The following is a 14,899-nucleotide window of genomic DNA, read 5'->3' on the forward strand; positions in this document are numbered from 1 at the left end:
GAACAGGGATCCAGAGAGACAAGTGAGAAGTGAGGTTCAGAGATGGGCAGAGACAGGGACTCAGAAGGATGGACAAGGAAAGAGCTTTGGAGACACGAATTGGGGCAGGTATCCAGAAAGATAAAGATGAACTCTAAACACAGAGAGAAACCCAGAAAAGGTATGAGTAGAGCTGGAAACAGATTAAATAAAGCCCTCCGATGCAGAGAGCTCCAGCTATGCAGGATGGATGGGGAGGGAGGTAGTGCCAGGGTGAGAAGGAAGGAGTCTGACTGAGCTCACAGCTGTGGCTTTTCTCCTCAGCCCCCAGTTCCATCTCCATTTTGCTTTTGAGTCATGCGCTGGTGGGGTGAGTATCCTAGAGTTCTACCCCTGCCAGGACTGTGGGGCAGAAGGCCCTGCCTCCCAAAGGCACAGCCCCTTCCTTCCTGGTTTCTCCCCTTCCCAGGTCTGTTCCTCCTCCTGGACCTCGCCAGGGCTAGTGAAGCAGATGTTGGGGATGACCCCTTCCTGAAATGCTTCCTGGATCCAGACTACAGGGAGCTAATGGACATCATAAACCAGGGTCTCAACCAGACAACACGGCCCCAGCGGGTGGCAGTGGTGGGGGCTGGCATAGCCGGGCTGGTGGCGGCCAAGGTCCTGGAGGATGCTGGACACAAGGTCAGACAAGCCAGCTCTAAGGCCCTGAGCCCCTAGGCACTGAGCTTTGGGGTCCCCTTCTGTCAAGTGATGGAGTCACACTATGGAAGCCCCACATTCTAAACTCCACATTGACTTCATGAGGGAGGGAAGGAAGCCCCAGTCACTAACCTTTTCTGCACGCAGACATCTGGAGAGAGACATGCCCGTCCCAAGGTATTTCCCTGAATCTGTAGGAAAGTCCCAGTCAAACCTAACTGCCAACAGCCAACATCTGTCAGAAAGTGAGTCTCTCACTTCTTCAGACTTTGGCAGAATGAAATTCCACTCTTCCCACCTGACAGGGAGGCACCATCCCTTGCACTGAAATCCAGATGTGAGCACAGGCTGAGGCTAAAGCCTCCTGTGTTGTAGAAAATTCCTTTCCTGTGGCCATGCTGCCTCCTCACCCTGCCTGACCATGGCCCTGGATACTGCCCAACCAAGGCTCACAGCACCAGGGCAGTCACACTGTCAAACTCCACTCCCAGGTAACTCTGCTGGAGGCCAGCGACAGAGTTGGGGGACGGATCCTGACGTACAGGGATGAGAAGACAGGCTGGCTAGGAGAACTAGGGGCCATGAGGATACCATCCAGCCACAGGTACGGAACAGCCCTGGTTCTGACTCTGCCTCCATCATTCAGCCCATCACTAGCTCCTAACCACTGGGCCTGTGCCCCTTCCCTCCCCTCAGGATCCTCCTAAGGCTCTGTGCCCGCCTGGGCCTCCCCCTGGCCCAGTTCATTCAGTTTGACATGAACGCATGGACCGAAGCAAATGGAGTGAAGCTGCGGAACTTTGTGGTCGAGGCAGCCCCTGAGCAGCTGGGCTACCCACTGCGGCCCTCCGAGCAAGGCCGGTCACCGGAGGTCATTTATCAGATGGCCCTGGACAAGGTGTGCCCAGAGCCTGGGAGAGTAGGCACCTAGTTCACCCCACCCCCATCCCCCCATTTTACAAAGGTCAAGGCTACCAGGGCACACAGGGCCCCTGGGGTGTGCTTGGATACAGATCCTGGGGCTCTAAGCAGCCACATGGAAGAAATGATGGCCAGCTCCCTCATCAAGGAATGCCCCATGATCGATGACAACACAGACCCAGCCCTCAAATCCTGTTGCCACCCACATGCTGGGGGAAGGGGTCTTCATCTGCACCAAGATCCCTTCCAGCTCTGATGCCCCTATTATGGAATGGGGCCAGGGCCCTGGCCAACAGCTCCCCAAGGCCCCCAAGTGAGCAGTGCTGGAGAATGAGAAGGAAAGAGCCCTAGATGTGGAGGCAGACTAGGGTTCAAATCCTGGATGAGCCTGAGTAAACCACTCTCCTCTGGGAACCTCAGTGATCCAATTAAGATCCCTCAGTTCTCCATTTGAAAAGACAAGGCCTGACCTTGGGGTCTCTGGGAGGGCAGTGAGGAGCAGCCATAGATGGTACCAGGTACCCAGGTGACATCATAGGAGGGTCAGGGAATGGGACAGAAGAAGTGAGATGGGGAAAGATGGGACAGGATGGAGCCTGTGGCACCATGTTGTGTCCTCACTCCACACAGGCCCTATATGACCTCAAACACCTAGGCTGCTCCCGGATGATAAAGAAATTTGAAAGCTACACTCTTCTGGTAAGTGGATTTGGAGATCCTGGCCACCCGATTCCCATTCACCCTCCTTCCAGTCCTCTTGCCCTACTGCCCAGCCTTGGTGGCTGGCAGGGGTGTTTTCAAAGAGGCGCCCAAGGAAAATACTGTTCCCAAAAGCCAAGTGGGAGGCCCCTAGTTTCTGGGGGCTCTGTAGTAACTGGACCTACATCCTCCACCTTCCTGGAGAGGACAGAAAGATAGAAAAGGAGGTGGGACACCCAGACAGAGACCAGAGAGCAAGAGCAAGGTTAGAAGAGACAGACCTTGGGCTCCAGGCTCTACAGCTGTAAGAGAGGGCTAACCCCAGCCCAACCCCAGCCCTTCATCTGCCCGATGAGCGGAGGCCCAGGGTGGCTAAGTGATTTTGCCAGAGGGGCACAGACAGTAACCAACTTCCAATATGGTTCTTTCCACTGAACCATATAGCTGAGGGGGAAGAGGGGGATGGGAGTAGGGGGAGAGAGAAGAAAGGAGGATAGAGGAAAGGGGGGTGTGGCAGATGTGCGCCAGTGTGGAGAAAGAGGGAAGTAGGGACAAGGGGGAAGGGAGACAGACACCTGCTGAGGCCCACTGAACCCATGTCTGGAAATGGCCCAAGGAGGAGGGGCCTGTGGGAATAGGGCCCTCCTCACCAGAGCTATGCGAACCCAAGTGTCATTCAGAGAGAGAGGAAGGACAGAGAGATAGCACAATGACCACTAGACTCTGCTTCAGTAGGATCAGAGTTCAAACCCTGCCTCGGTCGCTTACCAGCCCCATGACCTTTCCCCACCTCACCCTCCAGCCTCCATTCCTTCAACTGTAAAATGAGGTTGGACTAGCCTTCAAAGCTTCTTCCAGCCAAGTCCAGGACCCTATAGACGGGTGGCCTCGCAAAGTGGGGTCTGAAGACTTGGCACTGGAAAGCATCAGGGGAGGGCCTGGTCCAAGACCACTAACTGCAAAGAGCAAAGCCAGGATTCAAACCCAAGGCTTAAAGGGCCGGAGGATCAGAAGCCATCTCGGCCCCCCCAGGGCAGGTCACACAGGGTCGTCACAGCCATCCTCTCAGACCCTGTCCCAGAAATGGAGGCCAAAGGCAGGAGACTGGGGACCCAGAGTTTCCAAGGAAGGGTGTAGGTGTTTCAGTCCCTGCCTGCCCCCTGCTCCCCAGGACTACCTCCTAGGAGAAGGGAACCTAAGTTTGGCCGCTGTCCACCTCCTGGGAGATGTGCTCGCCGAGGATGGCTTCTTCTCCCTCAGTTTTGCGGAGGCCTTACGGACCCACAGCTACCTCAGTGACCAACTCAGGTATGTACATAAAAGGTGGGAAGGGCTGGTGGCAGCCTACTCTGGGCCCCCACCCACTAGCCTCTACTTCTGTGCCCAGGTACTGGCGCATCCGCAACGGCTGGGACCAGCTGCCCCGTGCCCTTCTGCTCTCCCTGACAGGTCCAGTCCTGCTCCAGGCCCCCGTGGTCCAGGTGGCCCAGAATCGTAAAGGTGTCTCCATCCTCTACCGTGACCCCCAGCAGCCCTCGCACCTGCTGTCCCTGGATGCTGATCGCATCCTACTGGCCACCACTGCCACAGCCCTGAGCCACATTCATTTCCAGCCACCACTCCAACCCGCCCTCCGCCGGGCACTCCGCAACATCCACTATGTTCCGGCTACTAAGGTCTTTCTCAGTTTCCGGAAGCCCTTCTGGGAGGACGAGGGCATCATGGGGGGACACTCATCCACTGACCGCCCAATCCGTGCTCTTTACTACCCACAAAGCAGCGGGGGGGAGGATGGTGGCCTCCTGCTTGCATCCTACACGTGGTCAGATGCCACAGCAGCCTTTGCAGGCTTGGGGGAGGAAGAGACCCTACGCCTGGTGCTGGAAGATGTTGTCGCCCTCCATGGCGAGAGGGCAAGGGAGCTCTGGGATGGGCGAGGGGCCGTGAAGCGCTGGGGGGAAGACCGCTACAGCCAGGGCGGTTTTGTGACACAGCCCCCACAGCCCAGACCTGAGCAGGCCAGAGACCCCAAACAGGAGAAGCCTTGGCACTGGGACTGGACACGGGCTGAGGGCCGCCTGCACTTTGCTGGGGAGTACACAGCCCTCCCCCATGGATGGGTGGAGACAGCCATCAAGTCAGGGCTACGGGCAGCCCAGAAGATACACAGGGCTATCTAGGGGCCCGTGGGGAGGCCCCTTCATGTCCACAAGGCCCAGGAGCCTCCCTTAGCCAGCAGCTGCCTGCTAGGGCCATGAGGGCCCAGGGAGGCCATGCCCCCACTGGCATCCCTGCTCTCTGCCAGGGCCATGGGGCCCCAGAAAAGCTCTGCCCCCACTGGCACCCTGCAGGAAAGCCCTGCCTCCACTAGTGACCTTGCCTGGCCAGGGCTGCGGGGGCCCAGAAAGGCCCTGCCTCTACTGGCATCCCTGCTCTGCCACGACTGGATGTAGACCCAGGAAGGCCCTGCCTCCACTGGTATCCCTGCTCTGCCAGGGTCAGATGTGGACCCAGGAAGGCCCCCTACTCAGCTGTCCAAAGGCTCCAGGCAACAGTGACCAGGAAAAGCCAATTAAAAGATTTGTAGTGTATAACTTATATCAGTACACATGCCGTCTTGGGGAGGGGGATGGAAGGGAGAGGAAAATATTTAGAACTCACAGTCTTAGAAAAGTGAATATTGAAAACTAAAATGAAAAAAAAATGTTCCCATTCACTGTGTGACCCCTTCCTCCCCATGGGTCCTCCTTGAAGCCAGCTCCCTGGCGCCCCTCCTCATGGCAAGGGGAAAGTCTGACTGCCCACAACACAACGAGGCCAACATGAGCATCAAAGTGACCCCGTTTAATGGGCAGAAAGAAAGTGCCCTCCTGGGAGGGGAGGACAAGATTCACCCGCACCCACAAGAAGTCTGGTGAGGATGTGAGCCCCAGCTCCCTCGCCCCAGGTTAGGGGTCCAAGGAGAAGGGACCAGAGCTTTGGTGATGGACAAGAGAAAGGAAGGGGTAAAGTGCATGTGCGGGAAGGATGGGAGCAGAGTCAGTGAGGACCACGTCAGGAGAGAACACTTAGGGGTCTGGCCCTGAGTCCTCAGGCAGGATCTCCAGGCTGCTGTCAGGCTGGGGAGTAGACGAAGGAGCCCCCAAAACAGAGGACGGGGCTTCAGGGGCTGGGGGTGGTGACAGCGGCAGCGGTGAGCCTGAGGGAGAGGGGCTACCTGGGCTGGAAGCTGGGGCCGGGCTCAGGCCCAGGACCTCCTGCACATTGGGGGGCAGCTCCTGGGAGGAGAGGCAGAGGCCAGAGTGAGGGTGGAGAGGTCCACAGCAGGGTTTGGGGCAGGTCTTAGCAGAGATCTCAGGACAGTGGACTAGGGAAAAGGGAGGAAATGGGGTGGGAAGGGTAAGGTCAGGGAGTGTCTGGATCTCACCTGACAGGCCGTCAGCTGCATATACAATGCCTGGGCCCGGGTCAGGACATCTTCCACACTCAGCTTCATAGTAAGTTCGTTAATGTGCTGAGAAAGGGCAGACAAGGCGGCCTCAGGGAGGGGACCTTCCCACAGGCTGCCCTGGGGAGAAGACAGGAGCGGCCCATGGGCCAGGGTGACTGAGAAGGGCTGGGGGGAGCAGACAGGACAGCCTCAAGGATAGCTGGCCATGCTAGGGCCCTCAAGGAAGGGACATTCCCAAGGGCTACCCAAGGGGAGTGGGGGGCCCTCACTTTGAGGATCTCGTTGGAGCCAAAGCCAGAGAGCATGAGCGCATCTCTCTCCATGTCGAGGATGGCACAGGCCACCAACAGGTGCAGGTTGGGGCCTGGGAGCCCGGTCCACAGCACCTGGGATGAGGACAGGGTGGTCTCAGTTGGGCCCTTCTTCCCCAGGCTCCTCTCTCCCAGAGGCAGCCTCTACTCACCTCCCACAGACGGAGGATGTCAGGGAATGGGAATTCACGCTTGAACCAGATGAGCAGCCATCGAAAACAGAAGCAAAGAGAGCCAGAGTCCTGGGAGTCTGATTGGGAGAGAACAAAGCCCTTGACCTCGGTGCCTGGGGTCACAAGCTCCCTGGGCCAGTCCAGGTGGCTCTCCTCCCACTTCTACTTAGAGTGGGGCTCCCATGCGGCAGCCTCCCTAGGAGGCCTAGGGTGAGTCCTCAGAGTCACACATATGTGGCTGCTGGGGGGGGGGGGCATCCCAAATCAAACCAAATAAATTTCCCACTGTCAAAGGGCGGGCGAAGCCCTAAAGAAGAGTTCTCAACTAAGTGAGAAAAGAATGAGCTCATTCTACCCTCACAGACAGATGACAGACTGGAAGAGACCTGAGAAGTCACTGAACAGTCGAGGTGAGTCTGTGAGAAAACCTTGACCGAAGGCCAGAAGTTCAAGATTGAAGGAAGAGCTAAGGTGACCTCTGACCTTATCCTGCCCAGGGCACACACAAGAACTACAAGGAAAACCTGAGTCTGGCAAACCAGGAGGGAACCAGTGAAAACTAGTGAAGAGTGAGCATACTTATACTTAGGGGTTTTTCTCCCTTCCTGTTTTGTTCCATACCAACCCTTCCGGTTTCTCTATACATGGAGATGAGTTAGCCATCGTCTAACTCTAGAACCCTTCTACTCCAACCAAGACTCCTGGACCATTAGCAGCTATGATTACCCAAGAAATCACAGAGTGGAGGATCCAGGATCCGCAACAGCAGCAGGAGTTGGCCAAGCTGACGCTTCATTGTCTCCTGACTCTCCTCAAAGTTTCCATGCTGGAGGTAAAATTTTGAAGAAGGCAAAATCATCACAGAGCCCATCCCTGTACCCGCAGCCTAGCAGTAAGACCCCAAAACTCCCCTCTCACCACAAGCTCCATGAAGCCACAGAAACACCAAAAGGCATCAACCTCGTTCTGAGTGACATAGAGGATGGGAGAGAGAAGATCGCTCATACCCTGGACATAACCTAGGAGGCAGACGAAGAGTAAGATGTGAGCTGCTGAAGGACACCACGGGTCACCTTTCTTCCCCTGTATGTCCAAAGTCCGCCATTCGGTGGGTCCTTGATGGGTCATCATCCCCCCAGGCCTTCACACCATTGGCTCCCACCCATCCCACAGAAATGCCTGTCCTGTTCGTACCAAGATCAAAGTGATACATGCAGTACGTGAGGAGGATGTCATTGAGCAGGCCCAGGCCTGGATTCCCAGGCCCCTCATAGAACTTGTTGCTGCGGTCAGTACGGCTCACGTCACGCTCTGTGGGAAGGGGGAGCAGACGGTCAGACTAGAACAAACCTAAGCTCAGGCCCACCCCACTGCCCTACGGGCCCAGCACTGACCGATAAGGCTGCGATAGCCATGGAGCAATGAGTTCCTCCTTTCCTGCTCAGGGCTCACTGACTTCCACTGCAGCTTCATACGGAAATACTCATCCCTAAATCCACCAGGAGAGTCAGGGGAGGAGGGGAAGAGATCAGCTACAGACCACCATCAGAATCAGGCCTGGCTCCCAGCCAGCAACAGGGGGCAGCCTCTCAAGGACGACTGGACAGGGCCAAAGAAGCTTCGGCAGGCTTCCATCACAGGCACTGGGACAGGTCTCTCTTGGGGGTGGGGGGTCTGGAGACTTAGGGTTAGAGGGCTCTTTCACTCACGTTTTCCTATGGATGTGGACCTTGTGCTCCTCAGCTGAGCCATCCCAGCTGAGATAACCAAGAAGAAACTTCCAGGCCTCTCTCCTCAAAGAGGGGCACAAGCCCTAAGGAGATGCAAAGTGGTCACACAAATGCCCCTGGCCACATCGCCATCCCTTTCCTTCATTCCCCACAGGTGCCCTGGCCCACTTACCCCTGAGAAGATCTGAGCCTTGAGCTCCCCAATATCCTGAAGGCGCCCATCTGGGCCCACGTGGCTGGCCCAGATGTCCTCTGTCACGGGCTGCCCCCGGGAAACCACGGGCCGGGGCCCCAGCTGCACCTGCACTGACCCCACATGGGGAGAGATGGTGATCTGCAGCCACGACTCACCTCCCACCTCCTCTTGGGTCATCCAGTGCCACTCGGAGACTGCCCACCCTGGGGCGCACCTAACACTGCCCCAGTCCTCCTAGAGTAACAGTCTATGCTCTGCCCTTCACCCCCCAAGCACTCACACAAGAGATGACCTCAAAACCAGGCTCTGGCTCCTCATCCTCCAGGGCCTCGGGACAGCTGACAGGGGGGCCATCAGGGGGAGGTTGAAGGGCTCCCCGAAAAAAGTTGGTCACCCGTGAAAAACCACCAAAGGTGGCTGCATAAGGGTCCTGGAGGAAACGCTGAAGAGGGGGTAAAAGAGGGAAGGTGATGATGTGCTCCTCCCCCAATACAGGGAGTGCTCTTTCCTCTTCCCTGTTTCCCCCAGACCCAGGGGACCCCTCCAGCCTTCAGACCAGAAACTCACAGACACCACATTGGAACTGTCATCATCGAACAGCTGGAGATGATGGAATGAGTGGGAGAGGGCAGAAGAGTCGTGAGGGAAGACGAGGTAGAGGCGTGAGTCCTGGGGGGAGCTGCAGCCCAGCAGAGACAAAAAGAAGAGAAGATGAAGGATGGGAAGACTTTGGGGCCAGGGAGAGGTAGGGCACCAGGGGCGTCTGGGGACTGACCTGGCCAGCAACAGGTAGCGGCTGAGAACCCGCAGCAAGGCCCGCGTGCCTCCCCGGTGGAAGTGGAGAGCTGGCAAGGAGCCTCCCGCCTGGGTCACCAGCACCAGATAGGCCCAGCCCAGGCCTGGCTTGGAGCGCCGAATCGACTTCAGCTCCCCCAGGCTCACCGAGAAGGCCCAGGGACCCCGGGAGCTGCCTAACCCTGCAGCTGGAGGGAGGGAGTGAGAGGCTGCTGGGGGAGAGATGTGCTCCGCTCTCCCCCACACCTCCTTCCTCCAGAACCCTTCTTGGGCCTTCTGCCCTCTCTCTCCTACATGGCACGATCAGATTTCTAGAAAAGGCTGTCTACACCTCATCACTCATGCCCTCCAAACTCCTATAATCTGGTTTCTGCCTCTACCCCTCCATTAAAACACTCCAGCCCCTTCCAAGTAGCCAACGATCCCCTAACTGCCAAGTCTGGGCTTACCATCCAGCCCTGGCCACCCCACTACCGTCACCATCGCTGAGGCCCCTCCTCCAAGCCCTTCACACGGTCACTCCCCTACCTCAGGATGGCTGCTCAGCCAGAGTCTCCTCCACTCGTGATCTGATCCCCAAAAGCTGGTACCCATCCTGCCTGGCCCTGCCCCACATGGGGATCTTCCCACCTTCCTCAAGAACTAGGACTCTTTTCCACCTCTCCCACCCCAGCCTCTGAGGCCCAGCTCAATATCCACCTAGCCCAGGACATTTCCCTCATATGTCCACTCCCACCTTTGATCTCACTGTCCTTGTATCAGGGCCCAAGTCCTGGCCAACCCCACCTCTGGGTCTTGTTGGGCAAGGGACCCACAGACTTACCTGGGTCAGGCTCAGGGGGCCGGGGCCGGGAGCGCACAGTGCTGATCACAGCCCAATCAGGCTCATAGCCAGGGTCAAAGGTTGGCTCTTCCTCTGAGGGACAGGGGTCTCCCCCACCAGGCTCCTGGGGTAAAATGAAATAGTAGAACCTTGGACACGGGGTCTGCCCTGGCACTTCTAGACCCCATCCCTGGAAAGAGGTGACCAGACCCTGTTGCATTCGACAGGCAGGGAAGATGGCATCCAGAAGTCAAAACCTCAAACATCAACTGAGCATGGTATTTGAACCCAGATCTTCTGCCCCTGTCACTCTGGGCGTGAAAAGTAGACACTGAGCCCCCAAAACGGAATAGACTGAGCTGAGATGGCACGAGGAAATGAGGAGGGGCCCTGAATATACTCAGATAGAAAAGTCCTGAATGTACACTAGGGGAAGGAAGTATTCCCCGAGGAAAGGGAAGATCTGAATGTGTGAGCGCTGTACATGTCCTGGGGAGGAACTCCCAAATATACCAAGATAGGAAAGACCTGAATGCATCCTGGGGAGGGGCCCCCAAATATAACCCGAGATAAAAGAGACCTAGATGTAGGGGGGGCCTGAAGACATCCTGGGGGTACGAAGCACTGAATACATGGAGGGAACGAAGGTCCAGAAGGTCCACTTTAGCCTCCTTTCCAGCAGCTTGCTGGCACCTGCACCTCCATCTATGTCTTTTTCAGTCTAATTTGGGCGGCACGGTCCCCCTGCTATCTTTGGACAGCTCCCCTCGAGGAGAGCGCAGAACACGTGGGGGGCGGTTCCCAAACAGACCCTGGGGGGTGGGGTGCCCACCTTCCTAGAGAAGACCACGTGGGAGGAGTCTCCAGCCTCTTCCACTGGGGCCCAATGCAGGATGACGTCATTGTCCTGTGATGGGGGAAGGACAGAGAGGAAGAAAAGATGGAAGGACCCAGGGACGCCCCCGCCTTTCCCCTCCCAAACCATGCACCTCGAGACCCGCCCCTGTCCAGCTCGGTTCCCCCGACCCCACCCTCACTACCTAAACCACGCCCACCTCCTGCGACCCACCTTCTCGAGCAGGCGCAGTACGCCAGCGATGAGGGAGCCCGGGTCCTGGTGCCGCCCCCTGGCGCTCGTGTGCAGGAACACTCCGCCCTTCTCGAACACCACCTACAGGCGGGGGTGAGGCTCAGGAGCAGCCTGCACTTGTGCACAGAAGCTGGGGCAAGGGGGAGGCGCGCGCCTGGGGACTGGAGGGCCGCATGCGCGCAGACAAAAGTGAGGAAGCGGTTCCGCCAGAAGGCGGTACTGGGACGGCGGCGCATGCGCGAAAAGACCAGCGAAGAGGACGCACTTTACCGATTCGGGCCCGAAGGAGGCGCATGCGCTGAGATCAGGAGTCAGCAGGGTAGTGGGGAAGGGTCAGAGAAGGGCAGGACCCAGGCTCCTAAAGAACGGAAGGAAGGCTCAAGACGGAGGCCTCTTAGGTTCTCCGTCACTTCTTACCCGGTAACCAGCCTCCTCCATAGTCGCAGCTGGAGCCGAGGCCACTCCCCTAGCTCGCTCCGCCTCAGAGATAAACTTTACGTCACATCCGGCGGGCCGGACCTCCCCTCGAAAGGAGTGAAATAGTAGCGTCCGCTCGTTGCCTCGGCCTCCAGTGGATCAAACCACTAATCAAGGAGGAAGAGGGACAAATGCGCTCTGCGCAGACGCAATGGAGGGGGCGGTGTCGGTAGTGGGTAGTGCCCCGGACCGTCACGTGGGCTCCCAGCAAGAAGTAAACAAAGAGGGAGGTGGCCAAGCCGCGCCCCGCTGGGCGTGCCCCTCCTTTTCCGCTCGGATACTTAGGGATGCGGCAGCAGTGCTGCCTTCGTTCAAGAAAGCGATCTGCGCAGCGCTGCGAGCGCCATGTTAGTGCGGGGCATACCACTTCCGTGCGAGGAAGTGGGGGGGAGGAAGGGAAATGGAGCGGGAGTCACCCAGAGGAAGGCAGCGGCCTTGACCATGGTGTCGTGAGCCCCTGGGGCGAGGACGTGGTTATACCTGGCCATGCTCGCAGGCCGAAGGCGGAGCGGCCGCCTTCAGGGATAAGGTCTGTGGCGGAAGCGCCATGGACCTTGGCAAGGGGCGGGGCGTGAAGCCGCGCGGCCGCCATGATGCTTAAGGGCAGGTCGGATTGGCCCCTCCTTGCAGAACAAGGGAGCCAGGCCGACGGCCGGTCGCGGGCGCTCTGGCGGTCCTGGCGCTGGGCGGAAGTGACGCCTAGGCCGCCATGCCCTGTGAGGGCGCCAGGCCCGCCATGCTGGCCGCAGGCACGTGAGCGGCGGCGGCGCGGACGCCTGGGGAGGAACGAAGGCTGGAGGGGAGGGAGGCAGGGAGACGGGAGCCCGGCCGAGGTAAGCGAGTGGAGTGTGCAGCCACCCTCGCGTGGGGGGAGGGGGCCGAGGCTCTGCGCTCGCACCAGAACCTCTCCGACCCAAGCCCGTACCCTGTGCCGGGATGATGGGGGATGGGGGAATGTCGGGTCCGGCTGATGGCGTGCCCCCCCCTTCCCACGCAAGGGCGGAACTTCCGGTTTCAGCCTTTCTCGAAGGCAGCTTTCGACATTAGCCTTTCCCCGCCTCCGGGAGGCGGGACATCCCTTTTCTTTCTTGCGGGGGGAAGCGGGGGGCCCGTTGGCTCTTTGGTTTCCCGACCGAGTTAGGGCTGCCTCCTCCCTCGGAACTCCTTGCCCCGCCTCCAGTGGGCGGGACTTCCTGTTTTTCCACGTGGAGGGCGGAGCTGAACAACTGTTCCATGCCCAAACTGGGGGAACTGGTGGCAGGTGTGGAGGAGATCCTCTCTTAGGTGGAAACCTGGATGCAATTCCAGACTCTGCCGCTTTTCCCCTCCTCCCGGAAATCCTCCTGGATCATCCCTGCCCCCCCCCCATCCCTACCCTCGGGCATTCGATGTCACCAGCCCCTGAGCCAGGGTGAGATCGACCGCTTCCAGTCTTGGTCGGTCCCCCATGGTGGTGTCCGTCGGGGCCTCTGTCCAGCCCTCTGCGGTGACGGAGTGACGGCCTACTCAGGGTCCTCCCTGGGCCTTCAGAGCCTTTTCTGTCAAAGAAGGGCATTGAACTAAACAGCCTCTTCAGGCGTTAACGTTTTGTCCTTTCCACTCCTTTTTTTTCCTTGTTAAGGTGTGTGTGTGTGTATATGTGTGTGTGTATGTACGTATGTATGTATGTGAGGGGGCCACCTCCCGCGGGTTCTGCCTGGGTCACCCCCTCCTTTCTCTCCCCAGGGCGTGGATGGCATCCGGGCGCCCTGAGGAGCTATGGGAAGCCGTGGTGGGGGCAGCCGAGCGTTTTCGGGCACAGACAGGTACGGAGCTGGTGCTGCTGACAGCCGCACCCCCGCCCCCACCGCGGCCCGGCCCCTGTGCCTACGCAGCCCATGGCCGGGGAGCCCTGGCCGAAGCTGCCAGGCGCTGCTTACATGACATAGCACAGGCCCACCGGGCAGCTGCTGCCAGGCCCCCTGCACCACCCCCTGCAACAGAGCCCCAGACCCTTAGCCCAAGGAGTTCCCCCCATCCTCGGAGGCCAGAAGACAAGAAGGAGGAGGAAGATGGCAATGAGGATGAGGAAGAGACAGAAACAGAGACATCAGGGAGCAGACTAGGACTGGGAGATGACGGAGGTGAGAAGAGGAGGCCGTACTGGTACCATCAGAAGGGGGAGGGGGGCGGTGCAGAGGGAGCTCTCTGCAGGCTGGAAGCCCCAGAGGTCAGAACTGGGAACGAAGACTTGGATTTTCAACAAGGCAGATGCTGGCTTAATACAAGGGAAAGCTTCTTAAAAGTTTAGCTGTGCAAAGGTGGGGTGGGAGGTCTCCCATGCTTTGGTGGAAGGAGGGAGGAATGAGGGCTGGGATTGCAGCTCCGTGACCCCTGCCCTCCCTCAGGCCTGTTTGTGATGGACGAAGACACTGCCCACGAGGACCTGCCGCCGTTCTGTGAGTCGGACCCTGAGAGCACAGACGACGGGAGCCTGAGCGAAGAGGCGCCCGCTGGCCCTCCTTGTGTGAGCCAGGCCCCCCAGCAGTACGCCAAGTCCCTGCCGGTGTCAGTGCCTGTCTGGGGCTTCAAGGACAAGAGAACAGAGACCAGGTCCTCGGATGAGGAGAACGGGCCGGTGAGCAAAGACGGGCTGGGGGTGGGCTGGCCCCGGGGTGGGGGGTGAGGCGGCCTGGACAGCCCCGGCTGACCGGCTGCCCTCTGCCCGCAGCCCTCCTCCCCGGACCTGGAGCGCATCGCGGCCAGCATGCAGGCGCTGGTCCTGCGCGAGGCTGAGGGCTCCCAGGTGTTTGGAGACCTGCCCCGGCCCCGCCTCAACACCAGCGACTTCCAGAAGCTAAAGCGGAAATACTGAGGGCGGGGTGTGGATGCCTGCCTGCACCTCCCTCTCCCCTTTCCCCTCTCCTTTATTCTACCTATCCCCTGCATCTGGCGGGTTTTGCCCTCTGGCCCCGCCCCTGGCACGCCCAGGCCTGGCCAATCCCGGATCCGTTCGCTGCCCCACCCTCCCTGAGGGGTTTCATTTTTTCTTGCTCTTCCCGTGCGTTGAGGGAGGGTAGTGGAAGTATCCAATCAACTCCCCGAGTAGGCTCCCTTTTCCGGGGCATCCTTTAGGGGAGGATGCGGGGTTATCCAATCAGCTCCTCGACGGCCCTGGTGTTACCCCCTTGGCCAATCGCAGCCTTAGGTCCTTTGGGCCTTCCCCTTTTAGGAGAATCCAATCGATGCCTGAACTGCCAGAGGCTCCGCTATTCGGGGAAAAGACCTTACCACGGGGAAGCCTCAACTCTCGACACTACAGCCGCCCTGTTCTGGTCCCGCCCCACCTCAGGGATGGCCCAATTGCATTAGTACCTATCCGATGACGCTACCCACCCCACCCCCAATTGGCCTGTTCCTGGGAAGGGTTTAGCCGATCAGCTACCCCTTGCCCTCGGGGGCTCGCTGAGCCTCCGTTCCCACACATGCCTTAAAGGGCCCTGCCCGCCCGTGTGAGGGTGGGAAGGGGCAGGGGGAACGCCTGCGAATAAAGAGTTTGACTTTGATCGTGGC

At 58.9% G+C, this 14,899-nt stretch overlaps 3 protein-coding genes across 8 annotated transcripts; 2 read left to right on the forward strand and 1 right to left on the reverse strand.

The window, feature by feature from the left end:
- The first annotated feature begins 336 nt into the window (after positions 1–336).
- Positions 337–4,481, forward strand: IL4I1 (interleukin 4 induced 1). Its single transcript, XM_036743609.1, has 7 exons — positions 337–349; positions 449–663; positions 1,173–1,285; positions 1,378–1,579; positions 2,233–2,301; positions 3,473–3,609; positions 3,689–4,481. The coding sequence occupies exons 1-7, from the start codon at positions 337–339 to the stop codon at positions 4,479–4,481; spliced, it is 1,542 nt and encodes a 513-aa protein (XP_036599504.1).
- A 643-nt stretch (positions 4,482–5,124) lies between these two features.
- On the reverse strand, positions 5,125–11,497 carry TBC1D17 (TBC1 domain family member 17). 3 transcript variants are annotated; one of them, XM_036746807.1, is made up of 17 exons: positions 11,288–11,497; positions 10,850–10,951; positions 10,613–10,687; positions 9,781–9,904; positions 8,938–9,145; positions 8,730–8,841; positions 8,443–8,604; positions 8,139–8,267; positions 7,946–8,049; positions 7,631–7,725; positions 7,431–7,547; positions 7,155–7,255; positions 6,963–7,062; positions 6,216–6,313; positions 6,022–6,138; positions 5,729–5,815; positions 5,125–5,579 (listed from the first exon to the last, which is right to left on the reverse strand). In XM_036746807.1, the coding sequence occupies exons 1-17, from the start codon at positions 11,306–11,308 to the stop codon at positions 5,370–5,372; spliced, it is 1,962 nt and encodes a 653-aa protein (XP_036602702.1). In that variant the 5' UTR covers positions 11,309–11,497; the 3' UTR covers positions 5,125–5,369. The 3 variants fall into 3 exon arrangements, with proteins under 3 accessions (XP_036602702.1, XP_036602701.1, XP_036602703.1); XM_036746806.1 differs by lacking the exon at positions 11,288–11,497 and adding an exon at positions 11,136–11,274; XM_036746808.1 differs by lacking the exon at positions 5,729–5,815 and having other exon boundaries at positions 5,125–5,668; positions 11,288–11,460.
- A 115-nt stretch (positions 11,498–11,612) lies between these two features.
- AKT1S1 (AKT1 substrate 1) lies at positions 11,613–14,892 on the forward strand. Of its 4 annotated transcripts, none has more exons than XM_036746258.1 (4): positions 11,613–11,694; positions 13,073–13,470; positions 13,735–13,964; positions 14,058–14,892. In XM_036746258.1, coding segments are annotated over exons 1-4 (774 nt in total). In that variant the 5' UTR covers positions 11,613–11,692; the 3' UTR covers positions 14,202–14,892. The 4 variants fall into 4 exon arrangements, with proteins under 4 accessions (XP_036602153.1, XP_036602154.1, XP_036602156.1 ...); XM_036746259.1 differs by lacking the exon at positions 11,613–11,694 and adding an exon at positions 11,976–12,180; XM_036746261.1 differs by lacking the exon at positions 11,613–11,694 and adding an exon at positions 12,416–12,608.
- The last annotated feature ends 7 nt before the right edge of the window (positions 14,893–14,899 follow it).

The sequence above is a fragment of the Trichosurus vulpecula genome, chromosome 2, assembly GCF_011100635.1.
Source record: "Trichosurus vulpecula isolate mTriVul1 chromosome 2, mTriVul1.pri, whole genome shotgun sequence".
Classification (NCBI taxonomy): domain Eukaryota; kingdom Metazoa; phylum Chordata; class Mammalia; order Diprotodontia; family Phalangeridae; genus Trichosurus; species Trichosurus vulpecula.